Source organism: Urocitellus parryii, chromosome 2, assembly GCF_045843805.1.
Source record: "Urocitellus parryii isolate mUroPar1 chromosome 2, mUroPar1.hap1, whole genome shotgun sequence".
In the NCBI taxonomy this organism is placed as follows: Eukaryota; Metazoa; Chordata; class Mammalia; order Rodentia; family Sciuridae; genus Urocitellus; species Urocitellus parryii.
Window position 1 is genome coordinate 185,957,774 of NC_135532.1, and position 19,802 is coordinate 185,977,575.

At 42.6% G+C, this 19,802-nt stretch overlaps 2 protein-coding genes across 2 annotated transcripts in view; both read left to right on the forward strand.

Moving 5' to 3' along the window:
- The first annotated feature begins 253 nt into the window (after positions 1 to 253).
- On the forward strand, positions 254 to 15,410 carry LOC113183101 (cytochrome P450 2J5-like). The gene is made up of 6 exons (XM_026389311.1): positions 254 to 418; positions 999 to 1,140; positions 1,876 to 2,063; positions 6,499 to 6,640; positions 6,737 to 6,931; positions 15,334 to 15,410. The coding sequence occupies exons 1-6, from the start codon at positions 254 to 256 to the stop codon at positions 15,408 to 15,410; spliced, it is 909 nt and encodes a 302-aa protein (XP_026245096.1).
- A 139-nt stretch (positions 15,411 to 15,549) lies between these two features.
- The window catches only part of Parl (presenilin associated rhomboid like), a 47,750-nt gene continuing 43,497 nt past the window's right edge, over positions 15,550 to 19,802 (forward strand). Inside the window, exon 1 of the mRNA XM_026389387.2 lies at positions 15,550 to 15,716. Within this exon, the coding sequence (XP_026245172.1) occupies positions 15,592 to 15,716 (125 nt within the window). The 5' untranslated portion in view covers positions 15,550 to 15,591. The remainder of the gene's footprint in view (positions 15,717 to 19,802) is intronic.

Genomic DNA, 19,802 nt, shown 5'->3' on the forward strand with positions numbered 1-19,802 from the left:
ACAGCCTCAGAAACGCAGCTTTTTAGACCTGCAGTGTCCTAGCTAAGCTTTGAACACAATCACGCTACCACTGCTCTTATTTCTGTCTAGATTATTCTGGGGTCTCCAGAGAAAAGGCAGCCCTGGGTCGCCCATGTCACCAGAGACTTTGGAGTCTACTTTGGAGCCCCTAGTTCAGCTCTCAGCTGCTCTGAGTCGGGAGCTTGGGCCTAAGTGGGCCCTGGGTGGGATTCTTTCCCCACAGCTCTACGACATGTTTCCCTGGGCCCTTCGCCACCTCCCAGGACCTCATCAGGAGATATTTAGGTACCAAGAAGCTCTGCAGGGCTTCATCCGCCATGAGATCATCAGGTACAAGCTCAGGACACCTGAGGCTCCCAAGAACTTTATCAGCTGCTACCTGACCCAGATCACCAAGGTGAGCCTGGAAGAGCTGCAGAGAAAGCAAGGGGCTGTGTTTCTGGGCTGCTATGCCATGGTCTCAGTTCCTCATCATTGACCCAAGCACCCTGGAAGCTTACATTAAGAAGGCATTTTCTCCTTATATTTTCCCATGCCAAGAACTGGCTTCTGCAGACAGGGGTGGGCTGCAAAACAGGACCTGGATGATATCAGGGCTATAACCCCAGGGCAGTCCCCCATCAAAAATCAATGCAGTCTTGGCTCTCAGATCCTCCTGATGGATCTGACCCCCAATGAGTTTTGGTTGCAGAAGTCTTGAGACAAGTCAGGCCTTAAGGAGGGCAGGGCAGTGCAGGCCTGTAATAGCAGCTACTCAGGAGTTTGAGGTAAGTGGATTGCAAGTTCAAGGCCAGCCTCAGAAACTTAGCAAGGCCCTGTCTCAAAATAAAATAAAAAGGGCTAGGAATATGTCTCAGTGGTAGAGGCCTTTTGGTTCAACCCATAGTACCAATAAAAAAAAAAAAAGGCAGTGGGGAGACACCAGGAGACTGTTGGGGGAGACTCCAGACCCAGAGCTGCTTCCCACTGCCCACCAGGCTATGGACGACCCTGTCTCCACATTCAACGAGGAGAACCTGATCCAGGTGGTGATTGACCTGTTTCTGGGAGGCATTGACACTACGGCCACCACCCTGCACTGGGCACTCATCTACATGGTCCAGCACAGAGCTGTCCAGGGTGAGGAGCTCTTGGTTATACCTGCTTGACTGCCCTGTGCCTGCCAATCCCACATGGGGTTTTTGGGCTGTGGGTATTGCCCCCATCACTTTGCCCTGTGGCCCCAGGAGTAGGTTCTGCTGTCACCCCTGTAGTAAAGGGAGCACTGATAGCTTTGAGTCTGACGGGAGGGTCTTCAATGCCCAGCCTGCCCTATGGCTTTGGGCAAGTCATTCCAGCTCTCAGAACCAGAGTAAATGGGGCGGCATGATTTCACTCAGTCAGTAATGATCCAGCATCCGCCAAGTGCCAGGCCCTATGTCCACCTGAAGATCATAGTTGTAGAGGACCAAAAGTGGCTGCAGTTCTCTCAGGGACAAATTGGCTATGACCTAAGTTCAACTCCTGGCTCCAGTTTTGTCACTTTGGGCAAAAGGACCCGCTCTGTTGGAGCCTTAGTTTTCTCATGTGTAGAGACAACAGTTCCTGTGACACAAGGCTCTTTGTGTATAGAGTACCTGGCACATAGTAGGGGCTCAATTCTGGGTCTTTTCCTTTCCCATAAGTGCCCCTGTGGGTGCAAACCCTGCAAATTCCTGTTTACAAGAAGTAGGCTCTGTCTCTGTGGGACCAGAGGCAGCAGGGTGGGGCAGTTTGATCCAGGGACCGTGAGCCTCAGTGGCTCTGGGTGGGGAAGACTGCATTGGGGTAGGATAAAGAGGCCAGGCCATCCTGGTCATGCTGAGCCACCCACAGAGAAGGTGCAGCAGGAGCTGGACACAGTGCTGGGCACTGCCCCAGTTGTCTGCTATGAAGACCGAGAGCGACTACCCTACACCCGTGCCGTCCTCCATGAGGTGCAGCGCCTCAGCAGTGTTGTGGCAGTGGGCGCTGTGCGCCAGTGCGTGACATCCACCCGGGTGCATGGTTACTACATATCCAAGGTAGGTGGCCCTGCATGGCCCCATGCCCACCCCAGTGCCTGCAGACAGCACTCTTCCTGCCCAGCATAGCCATCTGCTATAGCTTCTACCAACCTGCCAGTTCTCTACGAGTTATCCATCAGTCAGTCATCTATTATCTATCTATGGCATTGGGATAGGGGGTTATAAAAGAATGCACACACGATGGATATTTTAAAAGTTTCCTATTGTTCAGGGATAACCCTTGCATGTTCCTCTTTGCAATCTTTGTTACATACATGTATTTCACATAGCTGTGATTGTGCTGAATATATCACTCTGAATTTTTCATTTCACTTAACACGTTTTTCAGATTCTTCTAAAACAGTGGTTCTCAAACCCCCAGATACATCAGAATCACCTGGAGGATCTGTTAAGACACATTGCTGGCTCTACCCCCAATGTCTGGATGGGTCCTGAGCATTTGCCTTTGCAACAGGTTCCCAGGTGGCGCTGTTGCTGTGGGTCCAGAGAACACACTTTGGAAACCACTGTTCTACACCATTTAATGTCTGCACAGTGTTCCACCAAATAAGTGTTCTTTGTTTTTGTTTGGTTTGGTACTGGGGATTGATTACAGGGGCATTTTACCACTGAGCTACATACCCAGTCCTTTTGGTTTTTATTTGGAGACACAGGTCTCACTAAGTTGCTGAGGCAACTTAAATGTGTGATCCTCCTGCCCCAGCTTCCTGAGTCACTGGAATTATAGGCATGTGTAATGGCACCCAGCCAAATGGGTGATTTTGTGATTTATTTTGAGCTCTCATTGGTGAACATTTAGGCTATTTACAATTTATTGTATGTTTTAAGCTTGGTCTGCATTTTGTATTATTTCCTTAGAATTGATTTCTAGCAGAAATGTCATTCTTGTTTCTTATTTCATGGCTAAAAGAATAAGTGCCAAATAAGGAGAGATAGAGGAAAAGAGTTATATATAAATATTTAGGTCAGTACAGCTATTGCACTATACAGAAAACTTGTGTCTGAGTTTCCTTAGAGTCAAGGCAAAAAAAAAAAAAAAAAAAAGGAAATCACAGTTATGCCTCTCATTGTGTAATGAAAGGAAGTGTGCCTATCAGGAAAGCTTTATCTTATGACACTCCAAGAAGTTTTGATGATCATCATTCATAATAGCCTGTCAACGGCCAGTGGAAAATATATTGGATAGTACCTTAAGTAGGAATTTTTTTTTAATGTGGAGATAGTCTTCAAAATGGCAACTGCTTCTTGTCTCAACCCCTTTATTACTCAAAATATTTTTTATTGTCCAAAACTGATCAATTCTCTTAGAAGGGACACAGAAGCACATAGAAAATTCTTTTAAAGTTAAATTACTTTGCAAGTTAAAATGAAGGTGTTTTAGTAGTGAATGAGTAAAATTTCATATAAAATTTTTACTCACCCCAGGTGTGGTGGTACACACCTGTAATTCCAGCAGCTCAGGAGGCTGAGACAGGAGGATCTCAAATTCAAAGCCAGCCTTGGCCATTTAGCAAGGCCCTAATCAACTTAGGAAGACCCTTTCTCAAAATAAAAAAATAAAAAGGGCTGAGGATGTAGGTCAGTGGTTAAGCACCCCTGGGTTCAATTCCTGGTATAAAACAAACAAACAAACAAAAAACCAACTTTTACTCATTAAAGACTAACAATTTTACAACAAGCTTTTGTTCAAATATGTAGATAGGACTAATTACAGAATCAGACAGGATGGGGCTTCCTATTGCTTGAGATATATGTCTTAATTGTCCGTAACCAAGCAGGCATTTTCCCTTCAGAAATAATTTATATTGTATCACTTCATGTTCCATTAACACAATGAAGTCCAGAGTTGAAGCTATAAGAGAATACTGTTTCTCATATATTTGGAGCTCACTCTAATAAACTATTAGTTACAGTTTAAATGTATGCACAACTGGTGCAGTGGCACATGCCTGTAATCCAGCATCTCAGGAGGCTGAGACAGAAGGATTGCAAGTTTGAGGCCTATCTCAGTGATTTAATGAGACCTTGGGCAACGTAGCAAGACCCTGTCTAAAAATAAAAAATGAAAAGGGTTGGTGATGTAGCTCAGTGGTGAAGCACCCTGGAATTAAATCCCCAGTACCAAAAAATAAATAATAAAATAAATATAATAAAAAATACATGTATGCATAGATTTTTAAAAATCAGATAGTTAGAATGCAGGGGCTACATTTGATCTTTCCACTTTTAAAAAGCTTTTTTTACCGGCAGGGAAATTTTAGCTTAGAAAGCCCAAATATTAACCTCTAAACACATAGCTAGTATATGACTTAACTCAATAATTGTCTTATGAATTCAAAGATTATGTTCTTTCCAACACGCACCCTGCTATTTGTGTTGCTCCAAAAGTGTGCCTCTTGGTGAATAAACGAACTGACATGTTAAACAGATGTTTTACATCATCCATCTATTGATCAGCCTGGTTGGCTGATACTGAGCTGTTCTTAGCATTCATTGGCCACCAAGTTCATGGATTTATCAAGTTTGAGGACAGGACAGAGGCATCCTGCTGCTGGCATGGCAGGAGGGCCTGGGCCCAGGTTTTCTAAAAACTAGACCAAATTAGGTCAAGTTAAAAAAGAGAGAACCAGGGCTTAGATGTTCTATGCCATTTGGGATTAGAAGTTTCCTTATTAAGAGCCGGCTCTTGCCAATTTGATTCTAGGAATTGCTCTGTAATAAAGACTCCAGGGGGCCATTAAAAACCTGGAATCAATATCGAGCTTTTACAACTTGAGGCAGGGATGTCTGCTGAAAGTGGAATCAAAGCTTGACAATAGATCATTAAATGTTACAGATACTTCTACACTGTTCTCATCCGTTGAGTGGTGGTGACAATAGCAGTGGTCCCTAACACAATGGTGCACTTCATGCCCATCTCTGCTCAGGCATTCTATTTGATTGTGAGCTTCAAACTGCCACTTACTAGGGAGAAACTGTCATGGTGTCCCCAGGAAGCATCCAGCAGGAAGATAGTTCTATAAACTGGGGTAGGGGGGTTACATTTTGTGTGTGAATAGGTGATACTCTGAACCTGTTCCATGAGCTCAGATCAGTCAGTTGCCTTGCAAGGAAGCCAGAATATTACCCAGAACAGGATATAAATAGTTCTAGAAGGAATAGAGCATCTTCCCAAGAGCCCCTTCATCTAAAGGCATTTAGATGAAGAATTGTAGAGGAGGCTGGGGGGTGTAGCTCTGTAGTAGACTGTGTGCTTATGATGTACAAGACTCTGGGTTCAATTCCCAGCATCACACACACACACACACACACACACACACACACACACACACATTTTTGCAATGCCAAGGGTTACTTAATCCCCAGTAAAGAAAACAGGGAGAAATTCCCAGGACTATAATGGGAAAATGTGTAGAGCTCATAAAGGCAGCAGTGAGAAAATATGCCTCCCCAACTGTATGCTTAAAGCCACAGCGTGACCAGGTCTAGTGTCCTATTGGTCCAGAAGGATAGGGCCTGGTCCCTCCCTTAGTGTACAAACTTCAACAACAACAAAGAAAAGTGCCTTCAGAAGTATAATATGTCAAAATACACTACGCTGTCATGTATATCTAAAAAGAACAAATAAAATAAAAATAAGGAAACAAAAAAGAGAAGTGCCTTCAGGAAGTTTTACATCAGCTCAATTTCTGCTTTCTTCATTGGCTTCTGCTTTGGATGCAGGCTTCAATTTTTGCTGAGGTTTTATTACTTGGTTTTTGTTTTAAATTTCTAGAATCTTGGAGTCAGTCTCCTAGACCTCACAGAGTGGCTGATTTAATTCTATGGTGTTGAGCCATGGGGTAGGAAGCCTTATGGAGAATTCTGGAACTGACTGTGGGTTCTGGGACCATAACCAACCCCACCCTGTTCCATGCTGGCCTCCTTATGTCATCTCAGCGTCCGCATGGGAAGGAGCAGACCTGCCTGCAATCTTTGACTCCTTTCTGTTCCCTCCCATCTGAGCAGTCTGATTCTGTTTCTAATCCATCAGTTACTTCTTTGAGACACAGTGAAGATTAGGATTAGGGTGACAGTGAGGGCAAGAGTTAGGGTGGTCAGGACGAAGGTGAGGATGGGTCATGCTCTCCCCCCAACCCTAAAGACTCAAGCTTTACCTTTCTCAGACATTTTTTTTTCTCTGTGAGCCTGTCTTTGTCATTCCTTTCTCTTCATCTCTTTTTCTATGGGTCTCTCAAATGCAGGTTGCCAGTAGCCCAGAGGGTGTAATGCTCAGGCCCCCGCACTCCTGTGGGTCTGGAAGGAGGACTCCCTGAGAGCCCCCTGCCACTCCCTCCTGCACACTGCTCGTCCTGAAGCTCACTTTGACCAAGTCAGGACTGGGTACTGGGTCCTCTGAGGCTCCCTGAGCCACACCAGCTCCTTTCTACAGGGCACCATCATCTTGCCCAACTTGGCCTCCGTACTCTATGACCCTGAGTTCTGGGAGACCCCGCGGCAATTCAACCCCAGCCACTTCCTGGACAAAGATGGAAACTTCATGGTCAATGAAGCCTTCCTGCCATTTTCTGCGGGTACAAGGCCCAGTGCTGGGTTCAGGGTGGTAGGTGTGATGATGATGGGACAAACATAGGCAGCTGCCACCCTCTGACCTTCTTCTCTGTTTCCAGGGCATCGAGTGTGCCCAGGAGACCAGTTAGCCCGAATGGAACTCTTCCTGATGTTTGCCACCCTCCTCAGGACCTTTCGGTTCCAACTACCGGATGGGAGCCAGGGACTCAGGCTGGAATACATCTTTGGGGGCACTCTGCAGCCCCAGCCTCAGGAGATCTGTGCAGTGCCCCGCCTGAGCAGCCCCAGCCCAGGTCCTAAGGAAGAGGGCCTGTAGTCAGCTGGGCGTTTGAAGGCCTGTCCCCACAAAAATCTTCCTCAGTTTCTCTTGGCCCTTGCAAAGTTAGAAAATGGGAAGAATAGGGGATCATCGAGCTCAGCTGCTTGTAGTTCCCCCAACACAAGCTCTATAGGTCACAGTGGAGAGTGAACTTATCAAGGACTCTACAAAGGTAGCTCGATTTGGTTAGCTTAGTTCTTGGGTTAGGTTAGTTATGCTTTGGCAGGGAAGGATTTTGCAAGGTTAATTAAGGTTTGACATTAAGTCAGTTCAATCATGATATAAAATGGTTCATTTGTTTTACAAAGTAGCAGCCAAGTAGTTTCAGAGGGAAAGGCTTTTAGGCAAAACTATAAATATAATAATGAATGCAAATGTTATGAATACCAGAGACTGATGAGCTGGAAAAAAAAAAAAGGGAGGAAAAAAAAAAACCCCAGAAGCCTATTTTCTGCCCTCTCCTGCCCTCTTCTGACCACTGGGAAGAAATGCAGGTCCCTGATGAACCAGGAAGGGAAAGAGCTCCCCCAATTCACCAGGCAAAACCAGCAGTAGATCTGTTTCCAGAAAATTCTTCACCAAGGACCCCCCCTGCTTGCACCACAAGGGTCTCCAGGCTTTGAAATATTATGCCTTCAGAAAAGATTTCTTTGTTAAAAGAGAATTATTTACATTAGGAAAATGCAGATTAAAACTAAAGTGGGCTGGGGATATAGCTCAGTTGGTAGACTGCTTGCTGTGCATGCACAAGTCCCTGGGTTCAATCCCCAGCACCACACACACACACACACACACACAAAATAAATAAATAAATAATAAAAATGAACAAAAACCTTAAGTGAGATACCACTACATATCTGTTAGAATTGCTAAAAACAAAACCCTGACAACCTCAGGAACTGGGAAAGATGTCCAGCAACTGTAACTCTGATACTCTGCTGGTTAGAATGTAAATTGAGGGCTGGGGATGTGGCTCAAGCGGTAGTGTGCTCGCCTAGCGTGTGTGCGGCCCGGGTTCGTGTTAGACCAGGACGCAAGAAAAGACCACTGACTCCAATTAAATTCAAATTAAAGCAAGCTTATTATTTCGACCGGCCGGGCTGCCTTTCCCTCCCAAAACGGCGGGAACAAGACAGCCGCGAGGCTTCTTTGTGGCCCAGTTTTATAGCCCAAAAAGTTACACAAAGGGGGGGGGTTACAGATAACAACACTCTGAGGAGCATAACACAAGTTTACATTTTTGCTGGCCCCGGCATCAGAATTTATGGAGATCTTAGAGACTCAGAGAGGGTCATTGTCCGGCCAGGGAAGGCCAGAATTTATGAGGCGTCACTAAGGTTTAGGAAAGGGTTGTTATCTGGTCAGGGAAAACCGGACCTGGGTGAGTTCAGGGCACGGGCAGGCATTCCAATCAGCTTTACAACATCAACTAATGGCCAGGCCATACAGACATCCTGATATTTTTACAGAAAACAGAAATGAATCCTTCATAACTTGTGACAAGCTGGCTTCTAATCTAATGAGATAACTAGGCTAGGTATATCAGTTCGATCCTCAGCACCACATACAAACGAAGATGTTCTGTCCGCGGAGAACTAAGAGAAAATAAATTAATGTTAAAATTCTCTCTCTCTGTCCCCCTCTCTCTCACTCTCTCTTTAAAAAAAAAAAGAATGTAAATTGATACAACTATGATGGAAAACAGTTTGGCAATTTCTTGTAAGAGCAAGCATTGTGCCATACAATCCAGCTATCCCAGTCCTAGGTATTTGTTACCCCAAACGGGTGAAAATATGTGTTCATATTATATGATTTCACTTCTATGATATTCTTGAGAAGGTAAAACTGGAGGAACAGAAAACAGTTAAATAGTTGCCAAGTTGCCAAGGTCTGGGTTAGGGTTGAATGTAGACAGAAAGACACAGGGAACTTTCTAGGGAAATGGAAATATTCTATGTCTCCATTGTGGTGATGGTTATATGACAAAATGTGTTTGTCAAAACTCATACAAGTATGGGGCGAGGCTGTAGCTCAGTGGCAGAGCGCGCTTGCCTAGCATGTGTGAGGCACTGGGTTCAATCCTCAGCACCACATAAAAACAAACAAACAAACAAAACTCCCTGTTCCCTCCTGACCTGGGGTCGACTGGCTGCCCACACCCAGCCCTCTCTTGCAGGAGGACAATCAGACACACCTGGGAGAACAGTCAAAGCAGGATCTCGTTTAATGAGAAAACACACACAGCTAATATCATGTACAGGAACCAGTCAGGGTAAAGGTCAGCAGGGTGGGGAGAATTTACATCTACACCCATCCTACAGGCAGTAATGGGAGACCTGAGCTGTTTCTGAGGGCAGAAGGGTTCTGAGCCTATCCTAGAGGTGGTCTGATTCTTCATCACAACCCACGGCAATGCCATCTGGCTAATTGCTAGGTGCTCTCTTAGCCACATGTGGCCTCAGGACTGGGAAGTGGGTAGCAGCCAGCAAGTTAAGTTTCCTCTTTTCTGATGCAACATGTCCCACGTTACATCATGCCCTACAACCTCATACAACTGCACATTTAAAGTGCTATTGTATATGTATTTTATCTCAATAAACCTGACTTGTAAAAAAAGAAATGCTTTATATTTCTCTATTGTATTATTTAAAGCAGGGGGAATGTGGCTCAGTGGTAGAGCACTTGCCTGATATTCGCAAGGCCCTGGATTTGATCCCCAGCAATAATAATAATAATAATAATAATAATAATTTTAAAATAATAAAAGAGATGAATACAAATGAAGCAATGTTTCCCACTAGTAGGCTATGGATCATTATTGCTACACTGGAAGGACTCCTAACAGAAATAAGGAAATGTGATCTATTAATTCATGACTGACCTTTCTGTAGGCAAACATAGAAGTTATCCTAGGCTTTTTGAAATTTTGAAACTTTCCAACAGACATTCTATTTTTGTGTGGAAACGTACACAAAGCCTGGGGAGTCCAGATTGGGACACATTGGACAAGTGGGGTCCCCAAAAGTAGTAGAAAGTTTGGGTTCTTATATGAGGACATTCCTGTCTTGATCTGGAAGCTGTTTGTGACCCAGGCAGGATCTGGGGAAGAGGTAACAAAACTTAGCCCTAATTCAACTGGTTCTAGCCTTGCTTTGTTAATCCTCTGTCAGCCTCTCCCTATTAGAGACCCTGCCTGGAGTTTATAGCACCTTGAACACCCTTCACCCCCACCATCCAGCCTCCCGTCTTTGCTCCTTCCTGCCTCTATGTTATTCTATTGAAAGTTCAACTCCTTTGGAAGCTTTCCTCATGTGGGTTTTGACTTTGGTTGAAGTTGTAGTTTTGCTCTCAATACCCAACTCCTAGCAGCTTGCCTAGCATGTGTGAGGCATTGAGTTCAATCCTTAGCACCACATAAAAACAAACAAACAAAAAACCTCATACAACTGTACATTTAAAGTGCTCAGTTTCTTCCTATGTCAAATGGAGCTGTCCCTTAGAATTATTTTGAGTATGGGCTGAGGTTGTGGCTCAGTGGGAGAGCGCTTGCCTCACACATGTGAGGCACTGGGTTCGATCCTCTGCACCACATAAAAATGAATAAACAAAATAAAATTTAAAAAAAAAAGAATCATTTTGAGTGACAGTACTCAGCATAGAGTCTGGAGTATGATTAATGTTGGTAGGATCGCTTTTTCCCATATAATACCCGTAAGGTTCTATGTATCTTTGTTTATGACCCTAAAATAATGTAATGATGATGAGAGAAGCTCTTCCCCTTGGATGAGTTTCGCTCTTGGTTTCCAAGTGATCTGTCACAGTTTGAGTGCCATGTGTGCTGGTGAGTTAACCGGGTAGCCAATATATACAAAGTCATTTAATCATTGAAGTTATCTAGACTTATAGAAATAAGAGCCAGGATCTTGCCCATGAACAAAGAAAAAGTGTCAGAATATCAAAAAGCCTCAGTTTCCTCATCTGCAAAGTGGAATAATAATGATACCTCATTTACTTGATATTAAGACTGAATTAAATAATATACTGAATGCAAAATACCTAGCACAATACTTGATAATACTAAGTGCTCATTAAATGGCAATGAAAATCATAAGTACTCCTTGCCAGGATCACAGTTAGATCCCTCTTCCACCAGATTCTTCCACTCATCTTCTCAGCTGAATGACCCCTGGATATCCCCTGAGGACATTGCTTCTCCTGCAGACTGAATGAAGGCTGCTCATTTTCCTGTGTCAGTTCAGGTTCTGGCAGGGAACAGCACCATCATTCACTCAAATTGAGCAACAAGGAAGAGTTTAGTAACAGAAGACATAAGCCAATGCATGTGGCTTGAGGAGGAAAGGAGTGGGAGGAATAAGTGCTCTACTTCATTCTCTGAACTCCTATTCCTGTCTGTAATTGGCAGAACCCATTTGAAAGCCAAAGTTCAAGAGAATCCATTGATGTGGCCCATAAAGCTTCATATGAGAGTGATCTGGAAGAGGAAGCAAAGAATATTTAGCACAACCCAGGACCACATCCATTTGGTTCTGGAGGTAGACCACATCCTCATTGTGCCCTAATGAGTCTTCCAGGGTGATTACTTGTCACTTTTTATCAATTCAGTAGTTTTGGTGGTTTCCATCAGAATCAGATAAAGGTACAACTGCTAAGAAACAAGACTCTTTATATTGGAGCAGAAGGGAGACACAGCACTGACCAAGAGAGTGTCAATACGCTCTTTGGACAAAGAGATAGCTGGTATTATTCATGTAAAAGGATGGTGGTAGGAATGGCCTAGAGTTTCGGAATTGGATTTAGGGGCATTTCTGAAGGTGTTTTCTTTTCTTCGGTTTTTCAGCCTGGAGGGAGGGGTAGTGTGCCAGATGTTGCATCTCTCATGTTGAAGCCTCCTCGTCCTGTATAAACATCTTTGCCCTGTGATAAGAATGATTTGCTGTAACTGTTAAGAGAACATACAGATGGGGTGTAGAAGAAAACACAAATTGTTTGAGTAACAAGGTAAGGGTACTGGGAAATTGCTATTTCAATGACTGCTCAACATTTTTATCTCTAGGTTGTTTATCCTGGGAGAGTAGAAAAAGGCACCTATGTTCTTTTAAATTTATTTCATTTGTTCTTTTTAGTTTTACACAACAGTAGAATGTATTTTTGAGATATCATATATAAATGAAGTGTAACTTCCCATTTTTGTGGTTGAACATGATATGGAGTTACACTGGTTATATAATCATATATAAACATTTATGTCTGATTCATTTCTACTGTCTTTCCCAATCCTATACCCGCTTTCTTCCCCCCAATCCCCACTGTCCAATCTGGTGAACTTCCTCTCTCCCCACTCATCAAGAATCAGCATTTGTATATCAAAGAGAACATTTGGCCTTTGTTTTTTGGGAATTTGCTTATTTCACTTAGCATGATAGTCTCTAGCTTCATCCATTTACTACCAAATGCCATCATTTCATTCTTCTTTATGGCTGAGTAATATTCCATTATGTATATATACCACATTTTCTTTATCCATTCATCTATTGAAGGGCACCTAGGTTGGTTCATAGCTTAGCTATTGTGAATTGAGCTGCTACAAACATTGATGTGGCCGCCTCTTCTATAATATGCTGATTTAAGTCCTTTGAATATAAACTGAGGAGTGAGAAAACTGGGTCAAATGGTGGTTCCATTCTAAGTTTTCTGAAGAATCTTCATAATGCTTTCCAGAGTGGTTGCACCAATTTTCAGTCCTACCACCAATGTATGAGTGTACCTTTTCCCTCACATCCTCACCAACATTTATTGTTACTAGTATTCTTGATAATAAGGCACCTAGGCTTTTAAGAGCTAACAAATCATAAGTTAAGGTGGGGGAGCGGGGAAAAACACATACTCTTTTAATAGCTAACAAGCTATAAGTTAAGGTACCTAAAGTGCATTTGCCCTTTTTGGGGGGCTGGCTCTCATTTCCCCCTCCAAGTTTTCATTCTCTTAATCTTAAGGAGTGCTGCTTTTCATGGAAGTTCCTGAGTATCTTACACTGAAAACCTTGAATACATATTTTTCCTCTATTAAGACTCTGCCTTTTATCTCTAACACCATTTAGCACTATTAGTTAGCACTAATGACGATCTCACCACTGCCTCTCCTTCAGTGAAACCTTAGGATTCCATTCTAAGTCCTGGTGACCCCAAATTCATGTGAATCAGTCAACATCTAACACTTAGTTTCTGGACTTCCTCACCTTCAGTGACTTCTAGTTTCTTTTGTTTTCAGTCATCAGTCCTATAGCCACACCCAAGTTCTTGACAGAAACTAGAGAAGGCCCCTCTCCACTGAAATTGAGAATCCATAGACTCTTGTCAAGAACTGTGAAGGGTCTGATATTATGTCCTCCCCGAAACAGGATGATGGCCTGTTACAGTTTTAGTTGTGCTGGTGAAAAACAATAACAACAACAGCAAAACACAAAAGTCCTGGATCAGAGATTAAAGGTAATTTGTTATTCCTACCAAAAGCATTAGAAAGATTATTCAAAAATTTCTGCTGTTTTTTTTGAGTCCCAATCCCCATGAGCAATGCCCATGGGGCTAGATGACACCTTCTAACTCAGTGAGTGGAATTATAGGAAAGGAATGCTGAGTTTAGGAACCAGAATATTTTATAATGAGTAGTACACATCCCTGTGCTCCATGATGTAATGCTCTTTTTCTTCCAATATTATACACAAACTTTCCCTTTGCTTTGGAGGAAAACATTATGTCTACCTTCTAAGGTTGTTAGCTGGTTTAGATTAAAAATTTAATATAAAATAGTAGATTCCTCAAGCTCACTGTTCTTCAGTCGAGATGCAAATCCATAACATGTTAACATATATCTGGGCCACGGTATTATCAGGGTGGGACTTGAAAAGAACAAGGGGAACACAGGCAAAATCGAGGATTATGATGCTTGCTGTGATGTGATGATAAAGTCTTTTGACTTTGACCCAGGAGTCTCCAGTCTTTGGCTGGCATCCAACCTTTTAGCTGGCAAATAAGGTAAAATCAAACCCTTGATACCTATGACATACCAAAAGTGAATTTATTTTGGTTTTTCAAACAAGTCATGCCCTAGGAGACATCACATATGTTATTCTCTCTGCCCAAAATGTTTCAGTCCTTCTCTTGTTGACCTCTGTCAGTTTCTCTGGGAAGCCTTTTTCTGCAGCCTCCCGTTCCCCATCACTTGACTGAGTTACCATCACTTGACTGAGTTATATCCCCGTCTTCTGAATCTCACAGAGCCTTGTGTTTCTCTAATCATAGCACTTATCACAATGTATTGTAATTGTTTATTTACTTGTTCCTTTCTTCTCCAACACTGTAGGAACTTTGTGATGTTAAAGGTAGTATCTTCTAAATTATATTCCCAGATTTAGCAGTATCCTGATATATGTAGGGGCTAAGTAAGTATTCACAGAATGAATGAGGTGTTATAGAAAATGCATAAAGCAGTATACAAGTACAAAGAAAGAACACTGAAATCAGAGTGGAGGTCTGGGAAAGGTCTCCAATCCATGACATTTGAGGCTGATCTAAAGGATGAGTTGGTTAGGTTGAAAAGCCTGCAAAGAGAAAGGTGTTCAGGCACTGAGAATGATATAAGAATGCACAGAAGTGGAAATAGTGCCTTTGAGAGACTGCCAATGACTTAGTGTGGCTGCAACTAGGGTCAGAGTGATGGGGAGGCAGGAAATAAACCGGACTGAGGAGCAGGCAATCTGGATTTTCATTTCATCTCAAGCTTGGACTTTTGGTTAAAAATAAAAGGCACATCCTTCCACGTATATTGTGACAATATAACATTAAATGGTAAGAAATAATTGCCATTTAAGATAACTTGGGTTTGGTGGATTGGGGAATGTAGCTAAGTGTTACAGTGCTTGCCTAGCACACATGAGGTCCTGGGTTCAATCTCTAGTACTAAACAGGACAAATAATACAAATGAAAACTTGGTTTGCAATGTTGGTTCCGAGGTTCACCCCCCCCCCCCCAGTTTTTTTTCCTTTTATGGTACTGGGGACTGAACCCAGAGGGGCTTTACCACTGAGCCGTATCCCCAGCCCTTTTTAAAAAAATTTTGAGTCAGGGTCTCGCTTAATTGCTGAGGCTGGCCTCAGCCTCCTGAGCCGCCAGGATTACAGGTGTGCGCCACTATCAGGGACCAGTTTGGTAACTTGGGGCAAGTCACTTCGCTGAGCCACTGAAGCAGTGAGGAATGTATCTACTTCAAGAAGTGTTTTGTAAAGATTAAATGTGATAAAATGCCTGGTACACGGCAATACTCAATAATGTTAGTTTTCCCTTTTATTTTCCTTCCAGGCCTCGTCTTCGTCTTCCTCATCCGCAGACGACAGACGCCAAGCCGCTCTTCAGGAGGTTCTGAGACCCCGGCTTAGCGGAGGGAGAACCACGCAGCACCAGTCAGGTACGGGTACTTCGGACCAATCCCGCCTCCTCTGCGCCGCGTGGGGGCGCTCTAGGATGTTCTTCCGCGCTCTATGGTTCTTCCTTCGCCCCGGAAGTGGTTACGCGTAGGGGTTAGTAAGGTCGGGCCATGGTGGGACAGAGGTTGGGAAGATGGCGTGGCGAGGCTGGGCACAGAGAGGCTGGGGCTGCGGCCAGGCGTGGGCTCCGTCGGGGGGTGGCCGCAGCTGCAGTGAGCTCATTACCGCCCTGGCCCCGCCGCGGCTGCTCGGAGGCAGGTAATGGCTTCTCCAGGCTTGTAGCATCTGGGTCCCTGAACTGTGGCCGCGCATCCTCAGGGGCAGAGGCCATCCGGGGCGTTCATCCCTTTCTTACTTGCTTTCTCCTCCTCCTCTACTACTTTGGCCTTCGCTCAGTTCCTTGGTGTGCGTCGTGAGCTGCCCCGGCTTAATCCCCCGCTGAGTCCGGGCTTTCCACATTCCCATTAGGAGAGAAATGATGGGAAGAGAAGCTAACAGTTGAGGGCTAATTGCTGCCACACTTAATAATCCTGAGAGGAAAATATTGAACCTAGTTTTTAAGTTGTTTTTAACAAGCAGTTGTATAGTTGGTAGAACAGTAAAGCTGAGATTTTATATTCCATCAGTTGGGGTATTAAGCCTGTGTTTCACTACAGCCAATTACCTTCTTTAGCGTTTAGACGGCTAAGAGAGGACGGAGTCAGAGGAAAACATCACTGTGCCTCTTGCAAAGTCCTAAGAGAGACTTTTCTGCTGAATTGAGACAGCGAAGGAAAGGCACCTAACGTGCCCGAGTAGAAGCTGTGAAGAGTATGGTCTATCAGTAATTGCTGGTTTTGCATTAAGATAAGTTCTAAATTGAGATGATAAATCCCTCAACAGTCCAAGAATCTAATATGTATTGACTTTGATATTTCATCCAGTTTTTTTTTTTTTTTTTTTTTTGGTAATGGGGATTGAACTCGGGGGCATCAACCACTGAGCCACATCCCCAGCCCTATTTTGTATTTTATTTAGAGACAGTGTCTCAGTTGCTTAGCACCTCGGAGTTGCTGAGGCTGGCTTTGAACTCTATCCTCCCATATGGCTGGGATTAGCGCCTGCCTCATCCAGATTTTTAATCCTCTTAATTTCTGACTTGGTTAGATAGTTGTCTCAAATCCACCTGATTGATGGGAGCAAGGACCCTGAGGTGTTCATCAACTTCTGAGCTCACCAGTTGTAAATAATTAAAGCTTCTATACGTTGGAGCTATTGTGTAATTTTTTTTTAATATTTATTTTTTAGTTTTTGGCAGACACAACATATTTCTTTGTATGTGGTGCTGAGGATCGAACCTGGGCCGCAGGCATGCCAGGCGAGCGTGCTACCACTTGAACCACATCACCAGCCAGCTATTGTGTAATCTTGAGCATCGCTTGGAGGGTTTGCAGAGTTTGTCATTTCCCAGGCTTCATCCTAAACCTATAAAATCAGAATCTGGAGAGGGATAGGAAGAATGGAAGAACTAGTATTAAGTACAAGCACTCCAGCTGAATTTTATTAGGCATTTGTGAAAAACTTTCATACATTGTATCTTAGCTTAATGATACTGTATCCTGGAGCTGAGGAGATCAGGTGGAGGTAGTGAGATTAAAGTAGTCCTGATACTATTTAATCTGATACTGTTTAACTCCCTTTTGAAATTCCATGATTTGAGGGCTAAGAAAGAATGAAAGAATAAGAGGCTGAGCGTGAGCTGAGGCAGGATGACTGAAAGTTCAAAGTCAGCCTTAGCAATTTAGTGAGACCCTAAGCAATTTAATGAGACCCTGTCTCAAAATATTTAAAAAGGCCTGGCTGGGGTTGTGGTTCAGTGGTTAAGTGCCCCAGCACCAAAAAAAAAAAAAAAAAAAAAAAAAAAAAAAAAAAATTAGGAAAAAATGTTTAGGAAGAATTCTAACTTGATTAATGAGGAGCCTCCAATAAAAACTGGCTGTAAAGACCATTTGGAACAACAATGAGCAAGAAATGTGTGATGATGAAGATTAACATCTGATTTTTTTAAAAGCTTGCTACTTATGTGGAAAGTTTGAAAGTGACGTTTTTGTGGTTGTGTATAAAAATGTGCTTTACTTGAAAATGTTGAGTAAGCCAGCATTTGCTCCTTGTCTCTGGAAACAGGCATTTAAAGTTAATAGGGAATATGAATTACCTTCTATATAACCTTTATTAGGTTTGCTTTGAGTTCTTCTGGTTCTAAAATCAGTGTGCAGAATAATGAGTCAGTCCATGTGACTGATGTAATGGGCCTGAAGAGGGGCCAGGCATTTGCATTTTACAAGCATTGTAGGTGGTGATACAAGAATCTACAAACTTATGCAGATCCAGGGTGCCCACCAAGAATGATTTCTACATTTTTAAAGGGTAAAATAAAAACAGTAAAATGTAACAGATTTCAGTCCAAAAAGACTAAAACATTTACTATCTAACCTTTTCAGAAAAAAAACTTCACGCTCTTCAGAAATTCTGTTATCAAGCTTCTGGCAGAACTTCTGAAAAACATTACTAAGGTTTGAAAATAGACCTGCATAATTTGCTGATTGTATGAAACTAAGAGAAGAAAAAAGTTGACTGTAGCACCTACATAAGGATTAATTTTTTTTTAGATTGAGGTGACAGTCTTAAATATATTTAGGTAAGACACTTGGCAAATTAGTAAATCAGGTGTGTTAAATTACTTTCCCTGCTTAACCCATCATTATTTGAGGCTTTTTTTCTCTCTCTTTTTTCTCACAACTGGGGATATAACTTATGGTAGAATGCTTGCTTACGTTTTCTTACCCTGGGTTCAATCCCTAGTACCCCCACCAAAAGATCAGTTTTAAGAAAATTTAGGATTTCCTCCTCAGCCCAAATATATTTATTTTGTTTTAAGTGGAATGAATTTGATCTGTGTGCTTGGATACATCTTGTCTATTTTCAATATTAGGCCTTTCCTACTTAGTTTTGTTCATATAGAATTTTAGTAACAGATATTAGCACTGACCCATATGTATATTTATCAACTTCTGAGCTCACCAGTGGTAAATAATTAAAGCTTTATTATCACATTATCTTCATCTTCAAACTTGTAAAAACAATTCATAGTGAAACTATTATCTTACCAGTAAGCCAAATATATGGATATTTTTTATTATATGGATATTTTCAAATATATGGACTTTTTCTATTTAAAAGTTATGGGATCATATTAAGAACAGAACCATAACAATTGTGTGGCTACTAGAAACTCAAGAATCCAGAGCTCTGGTGGTAAAGTACCCTTAGCTCAATCCCCAGTACAAAAAAGTAGGAACCGCTCTTACCTGGAGGATCAAATTCACCCTGCTGCAGGCCATAGTTTGTCAACCTCTAATTTAAAACTTCAGAAATGTATACTCTCAAATGTATCCTACCCCAAGACTACTAAATTGGAATGTGAGTTTAATGAGATCCCCAGGTGATTTGTATGTAGACTAAAGTTTTCCCCAAGCCCTGGCAGCACATGAGAACTACCTGAAGACCTTGAGAAAAACCACGGAGGGCCTGGCCCCACTCCTAGAGGTTCCAGTTTAATTAATTCAAGCTGGGACCATGGTATGGCATTTTTAAAGAGAAATTCTAATGTGTGAATAACATTGAAAATTACTGCTCTAGACTAAATCTTCAGAATCTTAAATGCCACTACTGGTATGTGGATTAAAAAACATGGCTTTGGTATCTTGCAGCTCGCTTTATTTAGAGTAGGATTTGATTTCCTTATTCCTTGAAGTTGGCCTTGTGACTTCCTTTGACCTGTAGTATGTGGCAGAAATATTACTAGGGAAGGCCTAAAGTTCAGAAGCTCAAGAGGCCTTGCAGCTTTTGCCCTTTTGGAACATTCCCACTGCCATGGCAGAAGCCCTTTCTAGACTACCAAATTCTGGGATTGTGCAGAGAGGGAGCTAGCTGACAACCAGCACTAAGGCTTCAGAATAAGGAATGACACCTTCTTAGATTTCCCAGCTCCAGGCAAACAGTCCGATAACTGGCTGTTTGAGTGACCCAGGTGAGACCAGCAGAACTGCCCAGCTGAAGGCAGCTAACTGGCAGAATCATGAGAAATAATAAATTGTGGTCTTAAGTCAGTCTTAGAGTGGTTTGTTATGCAGTATTGAGGCAACTCGGAAAAGTGCTGCCAAATCAGGATCTGCTGACTAAAGAAAGATCTGTGCTGCTTACACCATTATTTTTGGTAGCAAATAGGATGCCTCAAATCTTTTTACTAAACTCAGTTTTGAATTCAAGTGAAATGCCAGTGTGTCTCATTAGCATCTTTGTTAC

Coding starts and splice junctions, on each gene's coding strand:
- LOC113183101 (XM_026389311.1), top strand. CDS start 254: ATGTTTCCCTGGGCCCTTCGCCACCTCCCAGGACCTCATCAGGAGATA. Junction 419..998: donor ACCTGACCCAGATCACCAAG/GTGAGCCTGGAA, acceptor ACTGCCCACCAG/GCTATGGACGACCCTGTCTC. Junction 2,064..6,498: donor ATGGTTACTACATATCCAAG/GTAGGTGGCCCT, acceptor TCCTTTCTACAG/GGCACCATCATCTTGCCCAA.